General features: G+C 45.3%; 2 protein-coding genes across 2 annotated transcripts; both read right to left on the bottom strand.

Annotated features, from left to right (window-relative positions):
* Positions 1–1,754: 1,754 nt before the first annotated feature.
* MEDAG (mesenteric estrogen dependent adipogenesis) lies at positions 1,755–17,415 on the bottom strand. The gene is made up of 5 exons (XM_079974101.1): positions 17,088–17,415; positions 8,274–8,383; positions 6,585–6,697; positions 5,423–5,708; positions 1,755–4,131 (listed from the first exon to the last, which is right to left on the bottom strand). The coding sequence occupies exons 1-5, from the start codon at positions 17,372–17,374 to the stop codon at positions 3,998–4,000; spliced, it is 930 nt and encodes a 309-aa protein (XP_079830227.1). The 5' UTR covers positions 17,375–17,415; the 3' UTR covers positions 1,755–3,997.
* Positions 17,416–24,581: 7,166 nt separating this feature from the next.
* LOC307214992 (uncharacterized protein) lies at positions 24,582–26,526 on the bottom strand (the record flags this gene model as incomplete). Its single annotated transcript, XM_079974112.1, has 2 exons — positions 24,582–24,755; positions 25,657–26,526. The coding sequence occupies 2 exons, from the start codon at positions 26,524–26,526 to the stop codon at positions 24,717–24,719; spliced, it is 909 nt and encodes a 302-aa protein (XP_079830238.1). The 3' UTR covers positions 24,582–24,716.
* Positions 26,527–26,845: the final 319 nt, after the last annotated feature.

Here is a 26,845-nt window from a genome sequence, read left to right as displayed (position 1 = left end):
TGACTAATATCTGAGTAATCCCTTTGAAGAGGTGATTCAGCTAGCTCTTGCAATTTTTCATCTCACCATGGTAAAAACATGTTTTTTTAAGGTCCACAGTGTATTATATCACTGAACAGCAAATAGAACAACAGCACTTGGTTGCATAATACATTTGATCCGCCACTACATTAATCTCAAATCATTGTGATAACATGTCAAGGTTCTTGCCCAGTACTGCTAAATAAAAGCTGTGCTTTTCACACTGCAGACAGAATTGAATTCATTATTTAAATTTAGCTTCTTGTGTCATAGTCACTCATCTGCTAACACAAGCGAGCATGATGCAACTGTCTGAAACAGTTTATGAAAAGGGCATCTCTTACACTTTGCTTTGGTTCAAAGACTTCGACTGATCTTCATTGAAAGTATAAGCTCAAGCTTCTGTATTCTTTTCTTGCAGCATGCAAAGCTGCCACACATCTGTTTTGGCAACAGCCCACTAGTTTGGTGCAAAGCTGCAGGGACAGGGCTGTTGTATGGCCAGTTATATGAGACATGGTTGCCCCTTCCTAGTCAAACCTAGACATCATCATGGAACCATGGACTGAAGGCTCTATTCTATGCCCTCTTCCTTTGCTGCTGGGCTTGTACATTGTTCCCGGAACCTGTGCTTTTCACCTGGGTTCTTTTGGGGCTCCTCTGCACCAGCCCCAATCACTTTCAGGCTGAATTTTCTTTTAAGTTGTTCCATGTGGGTGGGATGGGGAACAATATCACTCAAGTTGTTTGGATCCAAAGAACTACTTTGTGCATAGACTTACAGTTGCTAACACAGGGTCATATTTGAACATTGCCTTTTCACTTTGAAACACAGGGTATGCATGCACACACACACATGCGCGCACACACACACACACACACACACCAGAGCTAGCTAGCTTTTGAAAGCTGTCAGTTTCAAAAACTAAGATGTCATCTGAACTGGAGGTTTACCATTCAAGAAACAAGCCTAAAGCCCCTATGGATATGTGCAAGTAATTGTTACAACTCTGGGTCTCAGCTCATGACTTTTAGACTCTAGTTTACAGCAGTTTTATTGCTCCGATTGGCTCCAGGTAACATAGCTCTTCTGGAGGAATCTGTTACTTAGGTGGACAGAGGTTCATCTTGCTTCTTCACTATACAGTCCTCAGCAAATGCTAAAGACATACCTCTTTGCCTTTGACACCTGAGATGTGTTTTTTTTCAGGGCCCATCTTATCCCTGTGACTTACCTGTTTTCATTGCCTTTATTTCTCAATTTTAAATTGTTGTAACTTGCACCCTGGGACATGCTGTTGAAGGGCCAGTAATGAATTTATCAACCATTGTCACAGTCATGGGCAAGTTCGTTATATCAACTTTGTTATACATTCACTAGCTGGAGCCAGATACAAATAGTGACACAAGAGTTGGAGCTGAGTGTCTACAGCACACAATCAGACATACACCACTTCACCTGCATATACACATACAATTCTACAGTGGAGTTCCTAAATACCATAGTTACCACAGGAGTTTGTCAGAATCCAGTTCAGAACAGGCTGCTTTTTGTTGTTGCTACTGCTGAACAGCTGGGAGCGAAAATCCCTTGCTGATCTACTGCAAGTCATCCAGGAAGCCACCACCAGTAGATTCCTTCTACCTACTCCTGTCATTTCGACGAATCCTGCTTCTTATGACTTGGTATGTGGCATGTACAGATACACGGGAACGAAAACTGAAGACACCTATTTAAAAATCTCCCTTTATTGTAAATGGAAAATATACAAAGGCACTGAATAGGCAATCATTGAAAACACACTTTTTGGGTGTACAGATTCAATATGATAACAACAAAAGCCTGCTTTTGGGGGGGTAGAAATTCATATGATTCCCTTTTCCAAGCAAACAAGACAAAAACGATAGTTATTGAAGTCCCATACAGTACCAGTTTAAATCAGTCAGACAGCATTTCCATTGTTGGAAGACATTATACTTTAGCAATATAAAACTGGTTTTCAAATATCATGCTATGGAGTGGGGGAGGAGGTAAAATATTCACCAGAGAAAGACCTAACACTGTCATGTTGTCCACTGCTGATTGAAAGATGAAAAGTACACCGTTCTTAAAAAGTAGCCTGCTTTACTATGGGATGCCTCATGATAAACCTCCAAGGGAGAGTCTGCATGTCATATATTGTATTCATTAGTTCCATTAGTGTCTGAAGGGAACAGACATTTTCCCTAATCTATATCCCAGTGCAGGTCACCCATATTACTATGAAGCCACTGCTCTGGGTGTAGTGTGATGCCCCATCTACAGAAGGTAAATAAGAGAGTCTTCCTCAGAAGGAAAGGGACCGTTAAGCTCTTGGGTAAGTTATCAGAGTCCTTGAAACTCTAGCCAAGTGCTATTTGGACCAATTTTCAGTTTGTGGTTTTTTTTGGAAAAATCTTCAGGAACAATATGCGTTCCCACATCCGTAAAATCTTCAAATACAAGTGAAGAACAAATCTGGAGATTCTCAGTCAGGCAATCGTATGCCACCTTGACAGTAAACGCACCCACATGGTATTGAATATGTAGAACCAAATGAGAAATTGAAGATGTGGTTGATATGGTCTTTGCATGATACGGAATTATGTGGACATGGTGGCCCAATGTCTACTTGCTATGGCTGAAAACCTACATATTTCTCTGGTATACAGTGATCCACTGTATGTGTAAAATGGCTTTTGCCATCAACAGTGGGGTTGCAGAAAAGTTAAGAACAGTTGTGCACCATTTACATCAACTGGCGAAGCTCCCGAGAAGAAAACCCTGCTGCTATGTCATCTGTTTAAGGTATGTTATGAAGGCAAGTTAAAGATTGAGTAGAAGATATAGTATCCTGCAGGTTGAATGACCGAACTAGGCTTTAATGTAGAAAGCAATGCACATTCCATCTGCCTCCACGTGTGACGATTTTCTTACAAGTTACTTAAAAAAACCGGTAATGCATTTATCTTCAGAACTGATGCAGCGTTTTTAAAAAGCACAACCTTTAAAACCTACCATGATTGGCATGCTAGTGATAAAATGCAGCATTTAATACAAAATAGCAGTATCAAAGGAATATGGCATTTTACAGAGGCTGCATCAGAACTTCAGAGACTTCCGTGATCATTACTTGAGGGAATGCAAGAAAAAAAAAGTAATTTAAAAAACATAGTGCCAGATTTTCCCAGTGGATTCCTTTAAGTGCTTTGGAAGAAAAGAAATGAACAGTTTATGGTGTAGATTAGCTCTCCTTTTGGCCTACGGGAAGATGAAGGACAAAATAAGCTATTTTGACTTGGGGAGATCTAGGAAGCGTGTAATGGAGCTGAGAATAGTCTCTCAAGCATTCCGAATTGCAGTCACATTTATCTAGGGTGTTTCATCTTTCCAAGCCAGAACAGAACTACAAATCTGGGCACCCATTGACTTTTGATCATCATCTAAAAGCTTTTGGGTTCAAGTATTCCCTCTGCTAGTTCTTTAAGGTCACCATTAGCCATTTTTTTTTAAACTGCAGGAAGTGTAGCTGCATTTTATGAGCCTCAAAAGCCGTTCTGTATCCCATTAATTTTTTCCACTGGAAACAGTGCTAAGCTGGAGCAATAATGAAGCTAGCAACATACTACACAGGATTTTAGTGGTGTTTAAAAAACTTGTAATTTCAAACCACTTGGATAATCTAGATTTAAAATCACTGAAATGACTCTAGCTATATGCATTCTGACTGCAATTACAAGAAAACCCTATCCTCCAGAAAGCTCATAATGTTGAAAGACAAACTCGGCAAGTACTATTTTAAGAACCAAAAGTGGCTTTTCCTGAACCAACAAACGCAGCAGGAATGAAAGAGTTCCCTATTCTTCTGGGCAAAATGCAAATGAAAACAGAAGTCTTCTTACATTAACTTCTTTCATTCTGTAATTAAGACAATTCCACTTTGGTGGATTTCTTCCTTCATGAAAACCTGATTAATGTATTTGATCCTTCTTCCGATTCCTGAGCCCCTGGAAGTGTCCAAACTACAAAAGGTGACTCCATCCAAGGTGATTGTGGTGTGAGGTTGCCATTAAACACATCATCTACTGAAGCTGCAAGAAAGCACAAGAAGGAGAATTACAACACATCTAAGGAAATAGGCCACTGTAATCCTTTTGCCTACAAAACTGAGAAACTTTCTAATGCATATAACCCAGTAGGCAAAAAAATATCTTAGTCTGGTAATTCTGGAAGAGTCAAAACTTATTTTTAGGCCTCATCTGCACTCTGCCTTAAAAGCAGTATCACACCACTTTAAACAGTCAGGACTTCTCCCAAAGGCTCATAAAATCATAGCTCTGTAGAGCTGGAAGGGACCCCAAGGGTTGCCTAGTCCAACCTCCTGAAATGCGGGAATCACAACTAAAGAATCCTTGACAGGGCCCTCCAACCTCTCTTTAAAAGCCTCCACTGAAAGAGAGTCCACCGGCTTCTGAAGGAGTCTGTTCCACTGTTGGGCAGCTCTTACTGTCAGAAAGTTCTTCCTAATTTTTGGTTGGAATCTCCTTTATTGTAATTTGAATCAATTGGTTTGGGTCCTACCCTCTGGAGCAGCAGAAAACAAGCTTGCTCTATTTTCCATGTGACAGCCCTTCAGATAGTTAAAGATGACTATCTTTTCACCTCTCAGTCTTCTCTTCTCCAGACTAAGCATACCCAATACCCTCAACCGTTCCTCATAAGGCTTGGTTTCCAGACCCTTTATCCTCTTGGTCGCCCTCCTCTGCACACACATTCCAGTTGTCAATATCCTTCTTAAACTGTAGTTCCTAGAACTGGACACAGTAGTCCAGGTGGGGTCTGACCAAGGCAGAATACAGCAGTACTATTACTTCCCTTGATGTGGACACTATTATCATGGAATCAGTTGTTTGTTAAGGGTGCTGAGAGTTGTGAGGTGATTCCTACTTCCCTCACACTTCCCAGAGTACCCCAGATTAGTATTTGGGACTCAAACCAAACCTCCATTTTAGTACTCAAGGTTTGGGTTTCTTCAAATCAAAGGATCCAGGAGCAGTTCAATCATTGTGACCTGTGAACAGTACAGTGGTACCTCAGGTTACATACGCTTCAGGTTACATACACTCCAGGTTACAGACTCCGCTAACCCAGAAATAGTGCTTCAGGTTAAGAACTTTGCTTCAGGATGAGAACAGAAATCATGCTCCGGCGGCGCAGCAGCAGCAGCAGGAGGCCCCATTAGCTAAAGTGGTGCTTCAGGTTAAGTACAGTTTCAGGTTAAGAATGGATCTCCAGAACGAATTAAGTACTTAACCCGAGGTACCACTGTATGTGGAGATACAGATTTTAAAAATCTCACTTAAAAACACGACACCTACTTACCCCTGGATGTAACACTAAACTTTCTGTCTGAAAAGCTGTTTGACCGCATGTTTGGTTCACTCATTTTATCCAGAAACTTTGTTATCATCTCTTTCTTCTGTGGATTGGTACTGGACAAATTCAGAACTTTCCCATTCACCATAACTGTCCGTTTGCTGATCCCAAACCAATAAAAGAAGTCAAATAAGGCGTCGCATTTGAACTCGTAGGAAAAACTCAGGCTCTCTTTATTGACCAAATGGGCTCCAGGAGGAAAAAATTTCTTTACAACATCTTGGAAATCAAACTGTACAAAGAAAAAGAAGGCATATTACCAAATTTTGTACCTCTTAAACCTCTAGTTATAAAATCCACTTATATAAAAGTTTTAGAATCAGGTTAAGATTAATCCTACCCCAAAAGCAAACAGTGGTGCAGCTAGGTCATTTTAGACCCTGGACTTAGTAGTCTAACTGGGAGAGCCCTTTAAACAACCATGTTTTATACTTTATAATTGCTTCCACATTCCTGAAATGTTAGAGCAAAAACAAAGGAAGAGCCCTGGAGGGGGGAAACCTCTAAGCACGTGCAGCTTTGCATTTTAAACTTCCTTAAAAGCACAGCACCAGCACAGCTATAGAAATAAAATGGAATTTGCTTCTGCTGCTCTGATGCTAACCACATTTACTTGGTAATATGCACCATTTTGTTGTAGAAAAGTAATTACACTAGATTTTACAGTAAAAATAAGAAAGCATCTGTAACCATGTATGTGCCCAGTAGGCCACTCGACTGTACAATATTTTGAAAAAATAAGAAAGGATGCTGTGATGACCCAACGTGGAACCCGTTTGCTGCTATATCCATCATCACCTGCACTCTGGGTAGTCATTTGGGAGCCCCTTTAGCTAAACAGCCCTTAGCTACACCACTGAGAACCAAGTAATCTTTGTACACAACACCAGGTCAAGAAAGCAATAGCCAAGAGGGACAAATGTGATATATAATATTCAGTGTCAATATCCTTTGGAATTTATGTGTCAGACGAGATTCCAAGATTGTTCAAGGAACTTGCCTTTTACCCGTCATAAAAAGTTACATTTGTACCAGTCACAGAGCAATCACACAGGTACAGACAGAAAGATAACAGCCATATGTAGGGCAACCTCTCTGTCTAACTCACCTGAAGTTTGTAACTTTCTCCAATCACTGAAGATATTATATTGTTCATTCCATTCTCAATCTGTCTTCTCATCTTCGGGTGGCGGGTGTTCACAAGCAAAGCATATGTTTTTTCTAAGGATAGATTAGAAATTATTGTTATTTATTAAAGCCAGGCCTTACTTGTATTACAGATGTTGCTCTGAAACCTATACACAAAGTTTTGCTAGAGTTCTCTTCTCTTCTGTAGACTGCTGCTGCACACCCACACACTACTAAGTTAGCAACATGTGTGAGCATGGCACACATCTTAATATGTAAAGGGAATATTTTTTGAATCTGTGAATTTGCTTTAGGGAGGCACTGTTATGGATCACACAGTATGTATTATACACCATCTAACGTGTGTCATTTTCTCACATTACTAAGTGCATCAAACATACGTCTTGTTTGCCTGCTAATCTTGTAGGATGCAAAGCAATCCTTTGATAGTTACATTTGAGTGGATGTATAACCGCTGCTGCTGTTATAGATCCCATAGTCTCTTATCGTTAATTAAAAGAGTACTGCACATGGACCTCCAGTGGCTGTATACAGGAATTAAGCCACTTGAAATTACACCTTCCAGAAGGTCTCTGCTCACAGGAGAGCCTAGTTCAACACCATTTTGAGCTGTTCCCCATAGTCTCTAAATTTATTTTGGTTCACTGAAAAAATCTGAGTTCCTATTCCTCTTTTAAAACGTTTTATTGCCATTTGAGGTTAAACTGCCTTATGTTTTAGGGAGGAGAGATATAAGTATTAAATTCAGATTCCATAGATCTGAAGAGAACACTGCTAAACTTGCCATGATTAAATACTAGACTGGAAGCAAAACCAGTGGGCTGCTTGTGTCCTCTAAAGCATTTATGCATTTGACAGGCTCTGTGAACCTCAACTTCCTCTTTAAAGTAAAGCCGCCTGGTCCAGCTTATTTAAGTGAAAGTTGAGATTCTCAAAACCCCATGAAATGTACAAGAGTAGTCCTCTGATTATGCTTTGTTCCAATCTGATTTATTAATCATGACTTATTTAGCAGTATCTTCTTGGAATCTATGTCGCTGGTTTTCAGAGATTAAAGGCCAGCCCCAATCACTTTCCTTATCCTAAGGTAGCCACTCTGAAACCACATCCTTGCTGGCACAACAAGCTCAGCCCATGATCTATTTAATTTTGGTACTCTTTAAACATTTTAACAGGCAAAAAGCCCCAGATCCAGCTTTATGTGCTTTTAAGGTATTTCAGTAAGTTTTGCAGTTCTTGTAGTCCACAGAGAGGTGGACCTAATTGTGATCAAGTTTTCAAATTAATCAGAGTACTCATCCATGGAAGGTCCAGCAGAAACATCCTTATCCAACCAAATAGCAATTTGGGAAACCAGCAGCGACCAAAACCGGTTCTGCCACTGTGCAAGCATAACTGTGCCACAGCAGGAGGCATGTTTCACTGATATAAAACCAAACAATATTTTTACATGCTTAAGACTACGTTATAAATCAAAGTTGCCAATCTTACAGGGATGTCGCAGCGCAGTGACAGTTTCATTTTTAAAAAGGCATCGCTGAACTGAATTTAAACATACTGGATTCAAATTCAACCATGGCTCTTCACACAGAGTTTATTTAGATCCAAAATATGCCCTTTAAAAAAAAAGGTTCACTCATAGGTTTACCTTTCGAAGAATTATATTTTGTTCTGACGTTGAAGAAGAATACCAATGGGCGACCCAGTATAGTTTCTCTGTAGTTTTTATAGTCATAGTGGGTGTTGAGTTCTACATATCTGTTGGGAGAAGAAAGCTGCATTAACGCAACTTAATTGAAAAGCAGGATACAGAAAGTTCCAGTTAAGGTAAAGGATTAAAGCAAACTTTGCAGGAAGCATAGAAATAAAATGAAACAAGTCACGATAAAATGTTTCTGTTATTCAGCCACCAAACATAGCTGTCAACTTTTCCCTTTTCTTGCGAGGGATCCTATTTAGAATAAGGGAATTTCCCTTTAAAAAAGGGAAACGGTGACAGCTATGCCACCAAAGACCATTTATGTAGACCGAGAGGAGAAAATGGAGCTGTACAGAAGGACCCCACCCCACAAACAAATTTAAAGTGACTGTGAAGTAGAACCACTCTTGGTTAGGAAACTATTATTTTTGAAGCACCCAGTATACTTAATTAGGCAGGAATTACCACATCTCCTGTTTTGAAGGCTATCCTTTCAATGTGACTGTTTGTTAAAGCAAAAACAGCATCATAAAAAGGAGAGAGTAGGACATGTGGTTAAGGATGTGTCACCTTTTCCCTTTATGAAGCCAGGCTTCTGGCGTTTTTAACCTTCCTCTTCAACCATGAGAGAGTTGAATTGGAACTTTACTTAGACCACAGTCTTCAAACCACGTACTCTGGCGTAGGTCCAGTGAAGTAAAAAGAAGGATAAGTAAAAAAAACAAAAAACCCTTTAAAAAGCACAGGTTTAAACATCTCTGGAAATTGGATCTAGTGCCTACATGCCAGGACTAAGATGCTGGTTTCTGAAGCTATGAGAGTTGGCATCCATTAATCACACATCAGGGATGACCAACCCAGAACATGAGGGCACCACAGCCACCCTCTGGGGCCTTGTGCATCACCCCTGGGCACCAGGGGCCCTGGATGCTGGTTTGCTGACACTTGTGTATTTTCTGAAACTATTATTATTCTTAATAGGATTGGGGGGTGGCAGACACTTCGATTGCCCTTGACGGGTTTTTCTGAAGGGGGTTGTGGTTAAAACTTGTTCTGCATGTGTGATTGAGAGAGATGCACTTGGGAAGAGGGAGGGAGGGAGAGAGATGTATTTGATGTGTGTGCAAGTTTCAGAGAAAGAGGTATGTGTGGTTGTGTTTATGTGAAGTATGTGTGTCTGTGAACACATTATATATATTTTTCTGGTACTGGGGAATTGCCCCGGTTGTTAGACAGAAACAGTATTTGGGGTGGGGAGCAGGAGAAAACCAATATTGTGTGATTTCCACAGTCAGGACCAGCACGTAACAACTGGCTTCCTACAGCAAGTTTGAGGTTGTCCAGGATGTAGGGAGCTGCAACGACTGTCCTCTCCCTAATGTCACAGCCCCATGGCAGCCATGTTACATTCTACCATGCTACCCACTGCAGCCATTTTGTGTTATATACCACAAGCTCCATGACAGCCATTGTGTGACAGGTGCCCAAAGCACTTCCTCAGAATTTGAAACTGATGCAAAAAGGTTTGCAACTCGTGCATGAAGCAGATACGAAGTCCCTTTCATGGTTTTAAACTTTAAAAACAAACAAACACTTTTAGGTTACAGACATCAAAGGAGGTTTGATTGATCGATTGATCTGTTTGTGCACCAAGTTGAAGTTTGATGAGCCTGACCAAACTAGTTTAACCAGAGTTATTTGGTTAGAAGGAATCCTTTCTTTCTTTCTAAAAGAGATAAACACATTTAAGCCTCTTGCATTCCACTGTGCTCACAGGGCAGGGAGCAGCTGGATGTAAGGACATGTTAGCTTTCGCTAGAATGCTTAGTGATCAGTCTGTACATTATTAAGCACAAACCATGGAAGCCCCATAGGGGAAAATGCATTAGCCCCACAGAAGTCAAGCAGAACTATTTAAAATTCCAATACCCTGGGGCTCAGCTTTATTTCAGTCAAATGCTTGGATAGATCCATGTGGTTGCCTTCTATGGAAACTGTGGTTTAGAGTCATTTTATTATTTAATAAGTCCCCAAACAGGAATAAAGATAGTGTAGACTGGGGAGGGGGGGGGGCGAGAGAGAGAGAGAGAGAGAGAGAGAGAGAGAGAGAGAGAGAGAGATGTGGGAGGCAGAGGGGGATATGGTAACAAAAACAAAAAGCAAACTTTTTCTGCTTTATATTACTAGACCAGTTAAATACGGAATACAGTACACCATTACTGCTGCTTCTGTAAACACATCATCACATTTGTTAAGGCAAAGTGGTTTGTTTTTCCCCAGGCAGGCCAATTTTACTCGATTTTACACCATATAAACCGCTAATCCTGCATGGGTTCAGCTATTTGGAGGAATATATTCCTCTTAATGGCTCGCCATACGATATAGACACATCTTCCCAGCTTGTATCTCCCCAGCTACAGTTTAAAACTAAAATTGTTAATGCATTGGAAGTACAGAGACTGTACAATAGACAAGCCAGATTCATTTCCCCACTTCAGCTTATAATGTGGTTGTTGGACTGTGTAAGGTGGTAATGCATGATACCAGTCAGACACAGGAAAAGTTGGATGGGTGGTACAGTAAGGAAATACACATGCTCCCATGAGTCAGTGTTCTGGCTGAACCACAGTCATGCTGTTTATCCCCCTGAAAGTGATTAATTTGAAATGTGCTAGATACAAGTTAGTCCGTGCAAAAATTGTACTCCATTTCTTAAATGCCAATTGCAAGGCACTGGAAAAGACGCAAGTCACTACATCCTTTTGAAAACATCATCTACCAAGACAAATGGGCCTAATTTTCCACCGCTGAAAATCAGCGTAGCTGGTAACCAAGCAGATGTTTCTAACCACTATTTCATTTTAATTTATGCTCGTTTTCACAAATATTTGCCCATATAATATACATATACCAGAATCTTAAATCTTTCAGAGTTGGTAAAAAGGTAAAGGGCCCCCTGACAGTTAAGTCTAGTCGCAAATGACTCTGGGGTTGTGGCGCTCATCTCGCTTTACTGGCCGAGGGAGCCAATGTTTGTCCGCAGACAGTTTTTCCGGGTCATGTGGCCAGCACGACTAAGCCGCTTCTGGCAAAACCAGAGCAGCGCACGGAAACACCATTTACCTTTCCACCACAGCGGTACCTATTTATCTATTTGCACTTTGATGTGCTTTCGAACTGCTATGTTGGCAGGAGCTGGGACTGAGCAACGGGAGCTCACCCCGTCACGGGGATTCGAACCGCCTACCTTCTGATCGACAAGCCCTAGGCTCAGTGGTTTAGACCACAGCACCACGCGTGTCCCTTTCAGAGTTGGTAGCTCATGTCTAGTTGGATTTTGTAAAGAAGAACTTATAGCAAATTCTGCCATAAAATGCATATTTATAAAGTGTCGCTTTTCATGCCCACACCATCCCTTGAACTGTGAATTTATTGTTATTCACGCTTTTATACTGTATTTTATGCTTTTTTTGTTGTATCACAATTAAATGTTTTAAATCTGTTGTTAGCCACCCTGAGCCCGGTTTTCTGAATCGGGAAGGGCGGGGTATAAATAAATAAAAAAATTATTATTACTCTGATTGTTTTATGTATATTTTTAAAGGATTTTGACAGATTGGCCCTTCTCCACACCTAATTATTCTGCCCCTCTTCCCAGTGCACCAGTGCTAGTATTTAAATTGGTGCAAAGACAGGAGGGGCATTACTGTATATCACCCATGTAGACCAGTGGAAGATCTTGGGAGGTACAAATATCAAAGAGCTGTGGGACACACAGCAGTTATAGCCACTGAGAAAAAGGATAAATGGCTGCTTTTAGGTGTCAATATACACATTCCTGACATCTTCCAGAAATGGCTAGAAAGATTAAATTTGGGGCACCTCTGGGACAGGGGACTCAAGAGCATATTGCAACTTTAAGCTTGGCACGATTAAAGTGCTTTATTGTCCTAGTGCAACAAAACCACTTACAGTAATTTTTTAAAATGGAACTTTGTGTGGTTTGGAAAGTTGAAATCCACTGAAAATTGTGGGATGAACAAATTGTCAATGGAAAGACCTGCAAACACTCCACAAGCAAGTTGGAATGAATGCTCAATGAAGTCTGGACGATAAAGACTAAAAGCTTTGAGTTTGAATGCCAACAAACAGGTCATCTGGAAAAGCCCCTGGGATTTTTTTAGTACTGAGCTGGGGGCAGATGGGGGGGGGGGACAGAAAGAATTGTACCATACTGGTACTTGCCTCCTCCTCTGTAAAAGGAATTTAGGGCACTCAAACTGGATAGCAATCCCTACAGAAAGCTTTGGGATTCCTAAACATGGAATGAATAACCAAATTTGGGATAATAAAGAAATGCATAACTATTTCACCTTTAGATTCTAAATACTGGAAAACTGTCATTTAAACTCACTGCCACAAATTCAAAGAGTGTTAGCCAGGCCTAGCAACCATCAGTTTTAAATAACCGCTCAGATTCGTTTTCTCAATAATGTAATGTTAACTGAGCCAGACCCTCTAGAGACATTCCAAATAGTGTCTCACACCCAGCCAGTCTTTTTCTGTTCTTGTATACAGTAACACTGCAGAGTGCCCAAGTGCTCAGATCACAAGGCAAAAGTTGCAGCTGAAGATTCCCAAAGGCTATGATGCATTCTTTTCTTTGCCGTCCGGATTTTCAGCAAGAACAGCTTCACAGAGCCAGGTTTTAGCAAAGGAAGAGTTTCATCCCCACAACATTGGTTTTAGAGAGGCCAAATCATTGCATTGTAGGCCTGACAAAACAAAAGAACCAAACAGGATTTCAACTTGTTCTTTTAAACAAACAACCAGAGTAAATAAGAATAAAAGGATAAGCTGCCACACCCTGTAGTTTTCATTGAAAGAGAACAAGTCTAAATAACAAAGAGGTTACACATAAGAGAAGGTAGTTGCCCCACAATAAGGAAATAATTTTTTTTAAGCCTCTAATTGAGGAAAGCAACAATATGAAAAAATTATGAACTTAGCCTATGTGGCAGCATGCCCACCACTGCATGCTCTTGAGGAAGGGGCTGTAGTTATTTGGTAGAACGGGGGCTTCATAAGCAGAAAGGCCCAAGGTTTAATCCCTTTCAGACATCAATCTGAAACACTGGGAGCCCCTGCCAGTCAGTGTATGCAATACTGAGCAAGATGGTACGACTCTGTATAGGGCAGCTTCCGCTGTTCATATGCCTATTTCTCCAGGCTGCAAGGCCCTCTCCATCTGCTCGGATGGGACAAAGTGTCCTAGGCTCATAGAATTGTAGAGTTGGGAGGAAGTCTGATATGGAGTCTCCCATTTGAGAGTTGCTACCCTGAAATGATCATAAGAATTGTACAGCAGAGTTGGAAGGGAACCCGACGATCACCCCCTGCAATGCAGGAATATGCAGCTGTCCCAAACGGGGATCGAACCTGCAAATTTGGCGTTATCAGCACCACACTCTACGTAACAGAAGGAAAAAGCTGGTCCCTGAAATGTCCCATGTTTTTCCTCTTGCCTCCTCATTCCCTTTCTCCTTATGTGTCATGTCTCTTAGACATGAGGCTTCCTTTGATGACAGCTTGGAAACTATAACTAGGGCAGAATTTAGCAGCCAGATTATGAACTGGGACTAGAAAGTCTGAGCACATGACATCAATCCTGGCCTGACAGCACTGGCTACTGACTAGTTTCTGGACTCAATTCAAAAAGCTGGTTTCAACCTATAAAGTCTTATGTGGCTCACGATACCTAAAGGACCATCTCTCCCCATATGAACCAACCCAGACCTTGTGGTCTTCATCAGAGGCCTTCTTCCATGTACCTCACCTGAGGGTGACTAAACAAGAAAGGGCCTTTTCTTTAGGGTGCATTCACCGCCCACCCCCCAAATGCAAACAGCTCTTCCCAGGGTAATATGCCTGGTGTCATTATATCAGTTTTTTAGGTGCCAGGCTACGACTTTCCCCCCCACTCCGGCCTTGGTAACTAGGCTTCCATGGTGATGACCAGCTTAGATGCTGCCAAGAAGTTCAGAAACAAGGCATGAAAGATATTACTATTACTGTAGGGTTGGCCTTCTGAACCCTGTTGTCAAGTTAGCACTGGAAATTCCCGAAGCAGTAGGGGGCAGAGAACCATGCAGACTGAGTTCTGCAAGACCTCTGGTGGTCTGTAGTGGCTCAGCAAGTGTTTTTGACTCAGCAGCTTAACAGAAACAGCTGAAACAACAAAGAGGGGGGAAAAGGGTCCTCTACAATAACTGGCCTTGTGCTAATCCCTTCTCTGTCTGCTTTGGCATTTTCAGATCAAGGAAAGAAATCCCTGGGCTCAACATGTGTTCAGAGGCATCCTGTTCCTTAGATTTTCTTTTTAATGTTCAGCAGAAACCAAGTTAAAAAGGAAAAACTTAAAGGGAGTGAAGCACTGTAGCCTTGGAGGGGTTGTGGGTGGCTGAAGGGATCTCTAGGTCCTGGGAGACAGCCGATGATAGTATCAGACCTTGGTCTCTCCCGAAAACTCAGGGGAAATGCCCCTTTCCCTCAGTTCTAAGGCCACATTCGACCCACCTACGTTTAAACCACTATGATACCACTTTAAATGGTCATGGCTCCCCATAAATAATTATGGGCCCTGTTGCTAAGAGTTGTTAGAAGACCCCTACTAAAGTCCTCTCCCTGAGTTCCCTGCAAAGAGGAATTGATTGATAAATTACTCTGAGAATCCTGGCTGTGAAGGAACATGGGTCTCCTAACAACTCTCAGCACCTTTAACAAACTACAGCTCCCAGGATTCTTTGGGGGAAAGGCATGACTGTTTAAAGTGGTAGCAAAATGCACATATGCATGGGATGAATGGGGCCTAAGTTTATGTCCTCCTGAAATTTCCCATCTGGTTCCGGTTGGTGAACCTTGAGAGTTCTAGTATGAAAAACCAAGCCTGATGTCTTTTCTAATGCACCCCACAGTGGAAAAGTGGTGGCGCCCAGTTAACCACTAATGGACCCTTTGGATCCCCAAAGCCTTAAGTCCCTTGGATACTCTTTTCCAAGACGCTGCCTGGCATTCACGCTTATCCAATACCCAATGACCTTCTCAATACTTCATTTTTTACGAATTGACCTTCCGACCTTTGTATGATGACACACCTTTAGTAATTGCCATTACTGTATCAGTCTTCATATGTTCAGGCTGGGAGCAGGAAAGGGAAAGGCATATTCCTCATGCTCAGGTGCACTCATTCATTAACATTTCACATGTTCCAGAGCTAAGCCATAGTGCTGAAAAATTTCCATCCAGAGAAAAGAGAGCAAAGGAGCTTCAAATACCCAGTTAGGTGACAATAAGAACAAGATGGAAAATGAAGTTGGTATAGGAGTAAGATACTATTGCTGTTTGAAAGAGCAGGCAGTAGAAGATAGCTATCTATATAAAACCCTCTAAGCAGTTTCCATAACCCCTGGGCTAGGGCTTAATGGGGAATGGCCCTCCCAGCTAAATGATAAGAGTATTTGCTTTCCATGCAGAAGACCCCTGCCTGAAACCCTGGGGAGCAGCTACCAGTCAGTGTAGACAACAGGGAGCTAGATGGACAAATGGTTTGACTTGGTATAAGGCAGCTTCCTACGAACCCACCCTATTTCATCTCTTTCCAGCCCATTTTCACAACAAACCAACCAGATCAGCACAAACACCCCCCAAAGACTACTTACTATACTGCAATAGTTTCATACCACCCGCCATAAATCCAGAGCTTTTATACTTTTCATCTAGGTTCCGGCAACCTCACAAAGTACCAATCCTGCTTCTGGTCTAAGATGAGCTATAGGGGGTTGGACCTGCAAATAAGTCTCTCTTTATTCTCGCTCCCTCCCCACAAGCCTGCATGGCATGTAACAATTCAACAGGTGTAGTTTCCTAGCTAGCAGGGCGGAAGCCTAGATCTGCTAGACTCGCTGGAGGCATCACACCCACTGCCCCAAAATGATGCTAGGAGAAGATAGTGGGTGCCTCCCTCCCCCCTCATCCGGGAACGAGAAGGAGGTGAGCTCCTTATCTCTCTCGCCCTGACCTAGCCACTGTGATCCACGCGACGGTCACCTCCAGACTGGATTATTGTAACTCGCTCTACGTGGGGCTGCCCTTGAGACTGACCCAGAAACTCCAGCGGGTGCAGAATGCCGCAGCGAGACTCCTTACGGGGTCTTCGCTTAGAGATCACATTCATCCGGTGCTATACCAGCTGCACTGGCTCCCGGTGGAGTACAGGATCAGGTTTAAGGTGCTGGTTTTAACCTTCAAAGCCCTATACGGCCTAGGGCCCTCGTACCTACGGGACCGTCTCTCCTGGTATGCCCCACAGAGGAACTTACGATCTTCAAATAAAAACACCTTGAGGGTCCCAGGCCTCAGAGAGGTTAGGCTGGCCTCAACTAGAGCCAGGGCTTTTTCGGCTGTGGCTCCGATCTGGTGGAACACTCTGTCACAAGAGACAAGTGCCCTGCAGGACTTGACATCTTTCCGCAGGGCCTGCAAGACAGAGCTGTTCCACCTGGCATTTGGTCAGGGCCAGCCTGACCCCCTCCTCTGGCAATCTTTACAAAACTTTAGTTTATGGTTGCCATCAATTTTGATTTTAATTCATTTTTATAATGTTTTATAATGTCATACTGTTTTAGTGTTGTTAGCCGCCCTGAGCCCGGCTTCGGCTGGGGAGGGCGGGATATAAATAAAATTTATTATTATTATTATTATTACCTCTTGAAGTAGTCGGTGAGCTTGCAATGGTACTGCCCGTCCACGTGGACGGAGCCGTCGCTGATCACCGTGAAGCCGCCTCCCAGCCGCCGGCTCGGCGGGCTCCGCACGGTCCAGGCGCCCCCCGACAGCTGGAAGGACTCCGGCTGCAGCAGCGCCAGCTGTTGCAGAGGCAGCACAGCCATCTCGCAGTTGCACGTCCGCAGGCTCTGCAGCTCCCCCGACGAGACCGAGGTCAAGCTGGGCCGGACCGAGTTGCACGAGTCGGACCCGCTCCAGACGGCCATGGCGGCTGAGGAGCAGCAAACGGGCGGCGGGGGCGAACGCAGCAGCGACGGACTCTGCAAGGCACTGCTAGCGAGCGGCGTCCGCGCGGGCGAGAAAAGCGCTTCCTTCGGTGCAGCTCCGCCTCCGAGCCGCCGGGGAGCGAAAGGGAGGCGGAGCGAAGGGCCGACGGCAGCGGCAGGCGCCTCCCCGCCTGGGGGCAAAATCTGCAGAGTTTAGGCGGCCTTGGCCTGCAAACTTGGCCGAGCAAAGCAGCGGTGAGCAATCGGCTGTCCGCCCTCTCCGTCTCTTTCCCCTCTGGGAGTCACGGACTCCAATGTGGCCTTTGGAAGCCGCCAGCGGCGCGCTTCTTATGGGGGGGTTATTATTGTCTGCAGCAGCACAACTGGACGCCTTCCTTTGCCCCAGCCCCCGGCTGCAATAAAACCTGTCTCTCCTCTGTGGGGCTCTGCAGCAACAGCAGGCCTTGTTGGCGCACTCCTCCATTGCCTCCGAAACAAGCTGTAGCTTAGGGCCCCACTCTCTTGGAGCCCCCCAAAAAATTTAAAGAAAAAAAAACCGGGATGTACATTTCCAAAATATAAGATAAAAAACAAATAAAATAAAACAAGCATACAGCAACAGTGGCAAATGGCTTTAGATACCTATTAGGTCCATAAATTGCCATATAGCATATATTCAACACAAAAAAGTGATAATTTGTTTTTGACAAAGGACACCTGGACATATAAAGGGCCACATTACCTTCATTAGTTTAGGGCCTCATCAAACCTAAATCCAGCCCTGCTCCTGAGACAGATAGGTGCCAAATATATTTATTTATACCCTGCCTCTTTCCCCCTAACAGGACTCAAGGCAGCTTGGGGGGGAAAAGAACAGTGGTAGAATTCAAACCGTATAACATACAACATCTTTTAAAACCACACAAAGAATTACAATAAAAACAGCACAGCGCCTTCCATTAAAAGCAGTTGGTTCCCAAAAGCCTGTTGACACAAATCTGCACAAACTTTGATTATATGCTGATCTACAAGTCCCTTTTCACCAGTCAATAGTATCCACCCATGATATCCAGCAACCAGAGATCAATACAACCAATGCCACAACTGGAAAGCAGGGAAATGCCCCATGCACAAATCAAATAACTCCAGAAAGCTGGCCAAGCCACCACTTTTGGTTTGTTGAAAAAGAGGAAATGCCTCACCCAAAACAGGACACAGATTTATTTACAATCTGCACGTGCTACTTTTTATGCATAGAAGTTTGTTTGGAAATATTTGCAATAACATTAATAGAAATAAGATTACCAGTAATTGCCCCATAGGGGCAAAGTTAACCAGGTGCCTGCTTCCTTTGCTGTTCAGGTACTAACCATTGATGGGGAATTTAAGTCCCTTCGTGCTGCTATTGCTATGTTTAGGTTCTTCATCTTAAAAGTGGACTGAGACTGGACAGCAGCTCTTTCAAAGAGAGGACACCTTCAAACAGAGTTCTGTCCTCTGTAAAGTAGGGCACATGGGCACCCTAATTATATTAAGCATACAGAAGATATTCCAAAAAAAAATCTGTCTATTAGCTGGGAATGTACAACTTAATAGATGTTAACATGTTTTCTTTAAAAAGGCTAAGAGATTATAGCACAACAGCCATGCTCTTTCTGAGTTCCAGATGGGACAAGCAACTTATGTCCTTATGTCCCACCTGCAAACTGCCCACAGAGAGTTTGCAGCTGTAGCCTGATAGAATGGAAATTGCTAGGTGAAAGAGAGGGAGAAACCTGCTGGAGCTGACTTCTCAGCAGAGTTGTTAGCTTGCCTTCTGCTGCTTCCCTTCTAACCCTCGCTGCAACCTGATGGAATAGCTGCTCTTTAACACTCTTCAGTATGTGTGTGTGTGTGTGCACGCTTTTGCACCAGACCCACCTCCTATACTCTAAATTAAAATCTGCTTTTTAAAAAAGCCAGTGTGGTGTAGTGGTTAAGAGCGGTAGTCTCATAATCTGGGGAACCGGGTTCGCGTCTCCGCTCCTCCACATGCAGCTGCTGGGTGACCTTGGGCCAGTCACATTTCTTTGAAGTCTCTCAGCCCCACTCACCTCACAGAGTGTTTGTTGTGGGGGAGGAAGAGAAAGGAGAATGTTAGCCGCTTTGAGACTCCTTAAAGGGAGTGAAAGGTGGGATATCAAATCCAAAAGCTGCTTCTATTTTAGTGTATTCATCATACGTTGCATGTCACCCAGAAATCCACATTGCATATAAATGTTTTAATAAAAGCATTTTTTATGTATAAGAGCCCGATCCATTCTATAATAAAATTGTAGATAGAAGGGAAGAACCCTGAATGCTTTCGTGAGCTCCTTGAAAAAAGGGGCTTGGATAAACTAGTTCTTCCAGTATCTTAGTAAAAGAAATTCAACCAAAAAGGGGAAAAGAAAGGGCTGGATAAAAATAGACTAAACAAAAATTTCACAATCATTACAGGAATCACTGTGTCAAACATTTGTATCACGGGAGTTTTATGAAATGACTTGCTACGTTTCCAGAGTTGTTTTGACAGTTTGTAGAACATTTGTTGCAAAACTCTCAGGGTGCAGAATAAGAAGTTTATTTTAGTGAAACCTCAGCTTGTCTTCAGTTACTGCAAATTGGAATAGCATGTCCAGAAATGAGTGGCCCTTTTGGTATTATAGCTATAGAAATTTGTGCACATGCTCTCTCTGATATGAATTACCACAGATACATTTGCAGCAGAACTGATCTCATCTTCTTGGCTGAGATCCATTTATGGACGAAACATTCACCTATGTGACCAAATTGTGTGAATGAAGGAGAATGAGTGTGTGCTGCTAGGTGGGGATGAGGGAGCTGTACATTCAAGAACTGAAATACTTTCCATTTGAGATAACGGTCTCCAAAGGCAGAAACCTTGAGAAAGCCTAGAAATCCTAGATCTGTGGTACAGATTTGATCTCTCTAATTTTTTGTGCGTGCATTTGAAATAGGAATATTCAGTCCAAGTCCTATCAATTTGCTTTAAAACAAGGCAGAGAAAACACAAGCACTGACGCGATGTGCCTGTCTTACATGCATCTAATTGTGCATCTGTAACAGAATGTTACGAGGGACGCGGGTGGCGCTGTGGGTTAAACCACAGAGCCTAGGACTTGCCGATCAGAAGGTCGGCGGTTCGAATCCCTGCGACGGGGTGAGCTCCCGTTGCTCGGTCCCTGCTCCTGCCAACCTAGCAGTTCGAAAGCACGTCAATGTGCAAGTAGATAAATAGGTACTGCTACGGGGAAGGTAAATGGCATATCCGTGCGCTGCTCTGGTTCGCCAGAAGCGGCTTAGTCATGTGGCCACATGACCCGGAAGCTGTACGCCGGCTCCCTCGGCTAATAAAGCGAGATGAGCACCGCAACCCCAGAGTCAGTCACGACTGAATCTAATGGTCAGGGGTCCCTTTACCTTTACCTTTACCTTTACCTAACAGAATGTTGTCGCCATCTGGAAGTGGAAGCAAGTGTTCAATGAAAATGCAGAATTCTGAAGCCGCTTCACATACAGAATCCAGACCTGTACAGAGAAAAATATCCTAAGATAAAAATAAATAAATAGAGTCTTGTAGCACACATTTATTGTGGCACATGGCTGAACTGCCTTGTGGCAATGGAAGGCAAATAAAATTCCACTCAAATTAAGGTGAAATATATGCCATGGGCTTAAAATATACTGTACAAACAATGTTCTTACTTTTCTGGCATCCTACTGATGCTGCGATCTCAGAGTTTCAGTGCACACTAAGGGCCAGATGATTTTGTTGGCTTTGTCCTACTGTAGCATCTCATTGGAGAAAGCTTTCTCCAATTAATAACTCCTTCTCACACATCAAAACAACAAGAAGCCATGAGGAAGACTCTCTCTCTCTCTCTCTCTCTCTCTCTCTCTCTCTCTCTCTGTGTGTGTGTGTGTGTAGATCACTACATTATATCATCCTTGTATTGTTACACCCACCACAATCTCAGCTGTGAGAGATTTTAGGGGTCTCAGTACACATCTTAGGTTTGGTTTCCTTGGAATGAAAGTTGCTGCAGAATTGATGTCTTCTGTCACACAAGGTTTGTTTTCACTTGTACTAGTACTCCGTTAAGTTTATAAGGAGCTTTCTAACGCTGCAACGCTGGATCACAAGGGAGCCCATCCTCTTCAGTAGAAATTCTGTCTGAGAAAAGTTTAAGACAACAACCTGGTTTTTTTCCACCATGGAAATTCTTGCATGGGGCGAGTCTGCTAGAGCTTATGTTAGTTTAACCTACTTGGAGACCTGTCATTTAAATGAATGCTCATCAGGCAGATCCTTGATTGTGGTTTATGGCAGATGTTGAGTAAGAAGAATGATGTTATAGCAGGGAAGGGTAAGATTATTTACACCAAACATTCAAACCACAGGGATGGGGAAAGTGGAGAAATTCTCCAGAACTAAGCTTTGTCAAAACAGGAGGCAAAAAATGATTGGAAGTGGAGGGAAAGCTGGTTTTACTCATGTTGCCTCCATCCTGCAGGAGTTAGTCACCATGGAGACTTGCTTATTTTCTCCCAGAGTGACTCACAAAATGAGCTTGCAACATTGCAAAGAATTTAGATTAGCGATACTTTGCAAAGAAGCATTGGTGTTTTAGAACATGATATATATATGTGTGTTTGAAATATACTCAGAGTCGCAAGTGATTTCATGCTCTTTATTCAGCTCATAGTGGTGAGGAGGAATGAATGAAAGTCCCCTCAAGGTATCTGCTTTATATACATTATTTACACAATGGGCTGAACATGATTGGCTAATTCCGGAATTCTACTGTAAGCCAATCAGGTTGTGGATTCACTTCTATCTGGAGCATGATTGGGTAGTTCCTGCCAACCAATCATACTGCTGCATTGTTCTAGGACCAATCAGACTGCTGCATTCTGAATCCTATTGTTCTAGGACCAATCAGGCTGCTGCCTTTTGGATCCTATTGTTCTAGGGCCAATCAGACTGCTGCAGTTTGGATCCTATTCAACCCAGTACATAACACCCCTCCCCTCTAAGTTCCAGTCCTGCCCGGGAGGTCGCATTCATAGTCCTCAAGGTACGCTGGCGGCCTACGTGTGCGTTGCGGCCTGGGGTGTTCCCTGGTCCGGGGTTCAGGTTCTGGCTCGTGTTCCAAGGATGCTGGCTGTGATGGGGCTGTTTGGTCTGGCGCAACCGGCTCACTCAGTCGTGGTTCTGGTTCCGGTGTCCTTTCGGCCTCGCAGGTCCTCTCTGTATTTACTGATTCTGCCTCTCCTGCTGGCCCCTCGTGCTCTATGGGCCTCACTGCCCCTCTGTTCCCTTGGGACTCCTCTGCCCTTTCCTCCTCCTGGTTTTCTCCTGGGAATCGTCGCCGTATCTGGTCGCAGTGGCGGCGCCAGCATTGCCCCCCATCCGTTAGCACCTCATACGACACGGGGCCAGTGACCCTGGTGACTGTGGCGGGTACCCATGCTGGGCCTGCCCCAAAATTCTTTGCGTACACTGGGTCCTGAGCCTCGAAGGTCCGGGGGTTCTTGCCTTCCCCCACCACTGCCTCATCCTGAGCTCTATCGGGGTGAAGGCGGTCCAATCTGATTGCAAGGCGCCGACCCATTAGTAGTTCAGCGGGGCTCCGGCCAGTCGTTGAGCTGGGGGTGCTGTGCTGTGCTAGAAGGAATGTGGCAAGGCGGTACTCCCAATCCCCTTGTGTCATACGGCGAAGGGTGTCCTTGGTGGTCCGCACCATGCGTTCTGCTTGGCCATTGGTGGCAGGGTGGAATGGCGCCGAACGGATGTGGCGGATGGCGTTCTGCGTTGTGAAGGTTTGGAATTCTCCTGACGTAAATGCAGTCCCGTTGTCTGAGACGAGAGTGTCAGGGAGCCCGTGGGTTGCAAACAGCCTGCGTAGTACCCGGATGGCTGCGGACGTAGAAGTGGACGGTACCAGTGCGACTTCCAGCCATTTGGTGTAGGAGTCCACCACTATGAAGAATGTTTTCCCCTGAAAGGGGCCAGCGAAGTCCACATGCAGGCGTGACCATGGTGCTCGGGCGGACTCCCAGGACTGGACTGGGGCCCTTGGGGGATCTGGGCGGGATTCTTGGCAGGCCTGGCAGTGTTTGACCCAGGCCTCTATCTCTCCGTCGATCCCCGGCCACCACACATAACTCCTGGCAAGGGCCTTCATTCTTACTACCCCTGGGTGTGTCTCGTGTAGGGCTGTGAGGACCCTTTTGCGGAGGGGCTGGGGAACAACGACCCTGCTTCCCCATAACAGGCACCCCTTGTGGGCTGACAGTTCATGTTTGCGGGTTGTGTAGCCGGCGAATTCTGGCCCGGGGCTGCTGCTGGGCCATCCCCTCCACACCCAGTCCAGGACCCGGGAGATGACCCAATCTTTCTTGGAATGGTGTGCAACTTCTTGTGCCTGAATGGGGCGGTCAGGAAGCAGCTCCAGGCTCATAACCTCTTGTGCAGGTGCTGGGTCGGGGCCTGTTTCCGGTAGTGGTAGCCTGCTGAGGGCGTCCGCATGGCCCATCGCCTTCCCCGGACGGTGAATCAGTGCATACTGGTAGCTGGCAAGGAAAATTGACCACCTGAGGACGCGAGGAGACAGCACTTGGGGGGTCTGCTTTTCAGGGGCAAACAAGCCAAGCAACGGCTTGTGGTCAGTCACCACGGTGAAGGGCCGCCCGTACAAGAAATCATGGAATTTTTTTACTCCCTTCACGATTGCCAGACCCTCCTTGTCGATTTGCGAGTAGTTCCGCTCGGTTGCGTTGAGTGTCTGGGAAAAGTATGCCACTGGTACCTCTCTTCCATCCGGGAGTTGGTGTCCCAGGACAGCGCCAATGCCATAGGGCGAGGCGTCGCATGCTAGCACCACCGGCAGCCTCTCGTCGAAGTGTGCCAAGACCGAGTTTGAGACAAGCAAGTCCTTGACTGCCTGGAATGCGGCCTCCTGGCGCTGGCCCCACACCCAAGGGGCCCGCTTGTCCAGGAGTCTGTGTAGGGGCTCCGCTACCGCCGCCTTGTGGGGAAGGAAGGAATGGTAAAAGTTCAATAGTCCCAAGAAGGCCTGAAGTTCAGTCTTGTTCTTGGGCGCTGGGGCATCACAAATGGCCCGTACCTTGTCTCCAGTCGGGTGGACCCCTTCTGCGTCCACCATAAATCCAAGAAAGTCCACCTGAGGCACTCCTAGTAGACATTTTTCCCGCTTCACCTTGAGACCCGCCGTCTGGAAACGGTGCAGAACGGTGCGGAGGCGGTCCTCAAACTCCTCTGGTGTGGGCCCGGCAATCAACACATCATCGAAGAAGGGGGTGACGCCAGGAATCCCTTTAAGTAGAGAGTCCATTAGATTCTGGAATATGCCTGGTGCCACGCTGATACCGAATTGCAGCCGCTTTACCCTGAATGCTCCTCTGTGCGTCACAATCGTCTGTGCCTCTGCTGTGGCCTCATCTACTGGCAGCTGTTGATATGCTTGGGCCAAGTCCAGCTTGCCAAAAATTTTCGACCCAGCCAGGGTGGCAAGAACATGGCTGACCACTGGCACTGGGTATGCATGGGCCGTAAGGGCCTTGTTTATGGTACATTTGTAGTCTGCGCAGATGCGGACCGAACCATTAGGCTTGACGGGTGTGACAATTGGGGTTTCCCAGGGGGCATTAGGCACCGGCTCCAGCACTCCTTGCTCCACAAGCCGGTCCAATTCCTCGTCTATACGGGGTTTCAGGGCAAACGGGACCCGGCGGGCCTTGAGCCTGACCGGTCGTACTGCGGGGTCAAGCTGTAGAGCAATTGGGGGGCCCGTATACTGTCCCAATTTCCCATCAAAAACCCCCGGAAATTCCTTGCATATGGCGTCCACGTCCACTTGTAAGCTAGTGTGGTTCACCCCGGTGACGGCTAGCCCCAGTGGTCCAAACCATGCCAATCCCAGTAAGCTAATGTAGGGGCCCTTGACCACCAGCAATTCCAGTTGCCGCGTCCGCCCTCGGTATTGCACCCTGAAGGTCCCCACCCCCATTGTGGGGACCTTACGTTTCTGGAAGTCCCGGAGGGTGAATGGGGCCGGCCTGAGTTTGGGACCCCCAGTAGGACACAGTTTCCTTAAGGTCCTTGCCGAGATTATGGATAGAGTTGAACCCGTGTCAAGCTCCATGCGGCATGGGGCCCCCTCTATCTGTACGTCAACATAAATTTTCTCTACGTTGGGGTGGGGCAACTGGTATACCTGGAAGTCCGTGAGCTCCGTCGAGTTGCCTTGGTGCGTTGGGCCCCGGGACCTGGGGCTCTTGGATTGGTCATCTGATGCCTGGCGTCGGGTGGGCCGAGCCCGACACACCCGGGCGATGTGTCCCGATTTTCTGCACTGCCTGCACTCTGCGTTGCGGAAACGGCAGGTCCTCCTCTCGTGACTTTCTCCGCAACTTGCGCAGTTCCCTCCTTCTCGTCGAGGCAGCTGTGGTATGTGGGCTGCTTGAGTGCGCTGCTGTACTCGGTGCACCTCCTCCCTGTTGGATCCTGAGTCGTCGGTGAGGTCTTCATGGTGGACCCTCGGTTGGGATGGCTGGCTCGGCCGTGCCTCTTGCGTCGACCTCTCGGCAGCTTCCGTTGCCAGGGCCTCCTCCAGAGCGACCTGGAACGTTAGGTCCTTCTTAGCGTAGAGGCGTCGTTGCAGCTTCTCATCCCTCAGGCCACCGACGAGGCGGTCACGAAGCATGTTCTCCAGCTCTGAGAAGTTGCAGAACCGGGCGGCTTGGCGGAGAGAGGTCACAAACCCAGTTATGGTTTCCCCAGGGGCTTGCCGCTTTGCATAGAAGGCATTTCGACGAGCCACCACTGAGGGCTGTGGCGAAAAGTGCCCCTTCAGCTGTTCCATTATTGTTTTGTATGGAACAGTAGCAACGTCTTCAGGCGCAAGGAGAGCCCGGGCAATTTCAAATGTCTCCTCTCCGCAAACGCTGAAGAATATTGCCCTCTTCTTGGCGTCTTCTTCATCGGTGACCCCTTTGGCTTCTAGGAGGAAGGTGAAACGGGAGGCGTACGCTTCCCAGTCTCCGGATGCTGGGTTGAACGGTGAGAAGCTGCTGTCGGTTGCCATTCTGAGTTCCTTGTGTCCCGGAGCTGAAGCCTGGATACACGGTGCGAGGCAGCGGTGCGGCAGGTGGCGGTGCTGCGGTGCTGTGTGTGGCAGTCAGCTCAGCGGGATCCCATCCTCGTCGCCAGTGAAATATACTCAGAGTCGCAAGTGATTTCATGCTCTTTATTCAGCTCATAGTGGTGAGGAGGAATGAATGAAAGTCCCCTCAAGGTATCTGCTTTATATACATTATTTACACAATGGGCTGAACATGATTGGCTAATTCCGGAATTCTACTGTAAGCCAATCAGGTTGTGGATTCACTTCTATCTGGAGCATG

This window comes from Podarcis cretensis (genome assembly GCF_951804945.1).
Source record: "Podarcis cretensis genome assembly, chromosome: 4".
NCBI lineage: Eukaryota > Metazoa > Chordata > Lepidosauria > Squamata > Lacertidae > Podarcis > Podarcis cretensis.
This window is presented reverse-complemented; position numbering and strand designations above follow the sequence as displayed.

Coding starts and splice junctions, on each gene's coding strand:
- MEDAG (XM_079974101.1), bottom strand. CDS start 17,374: ATGGCCGTCTGGAGCGGGTCCGACTCGTGCAACTCGGTCCGGCCCAGC. Junction 5,709..6,584: donor GAGAAAGTTACAAACTTCAG/GTGAGTTAGACA, acceptor TTCTTTGTACAG/TTTGATTTCCAAGATGTTGT. Junction 4,132..5,422: donor GTTTAGTGTTACATCCAGGG/GTAAGTAGGTGT, acceptor GCTTTCTTGCAG/CTTCAGTAGATGATGTGTTT.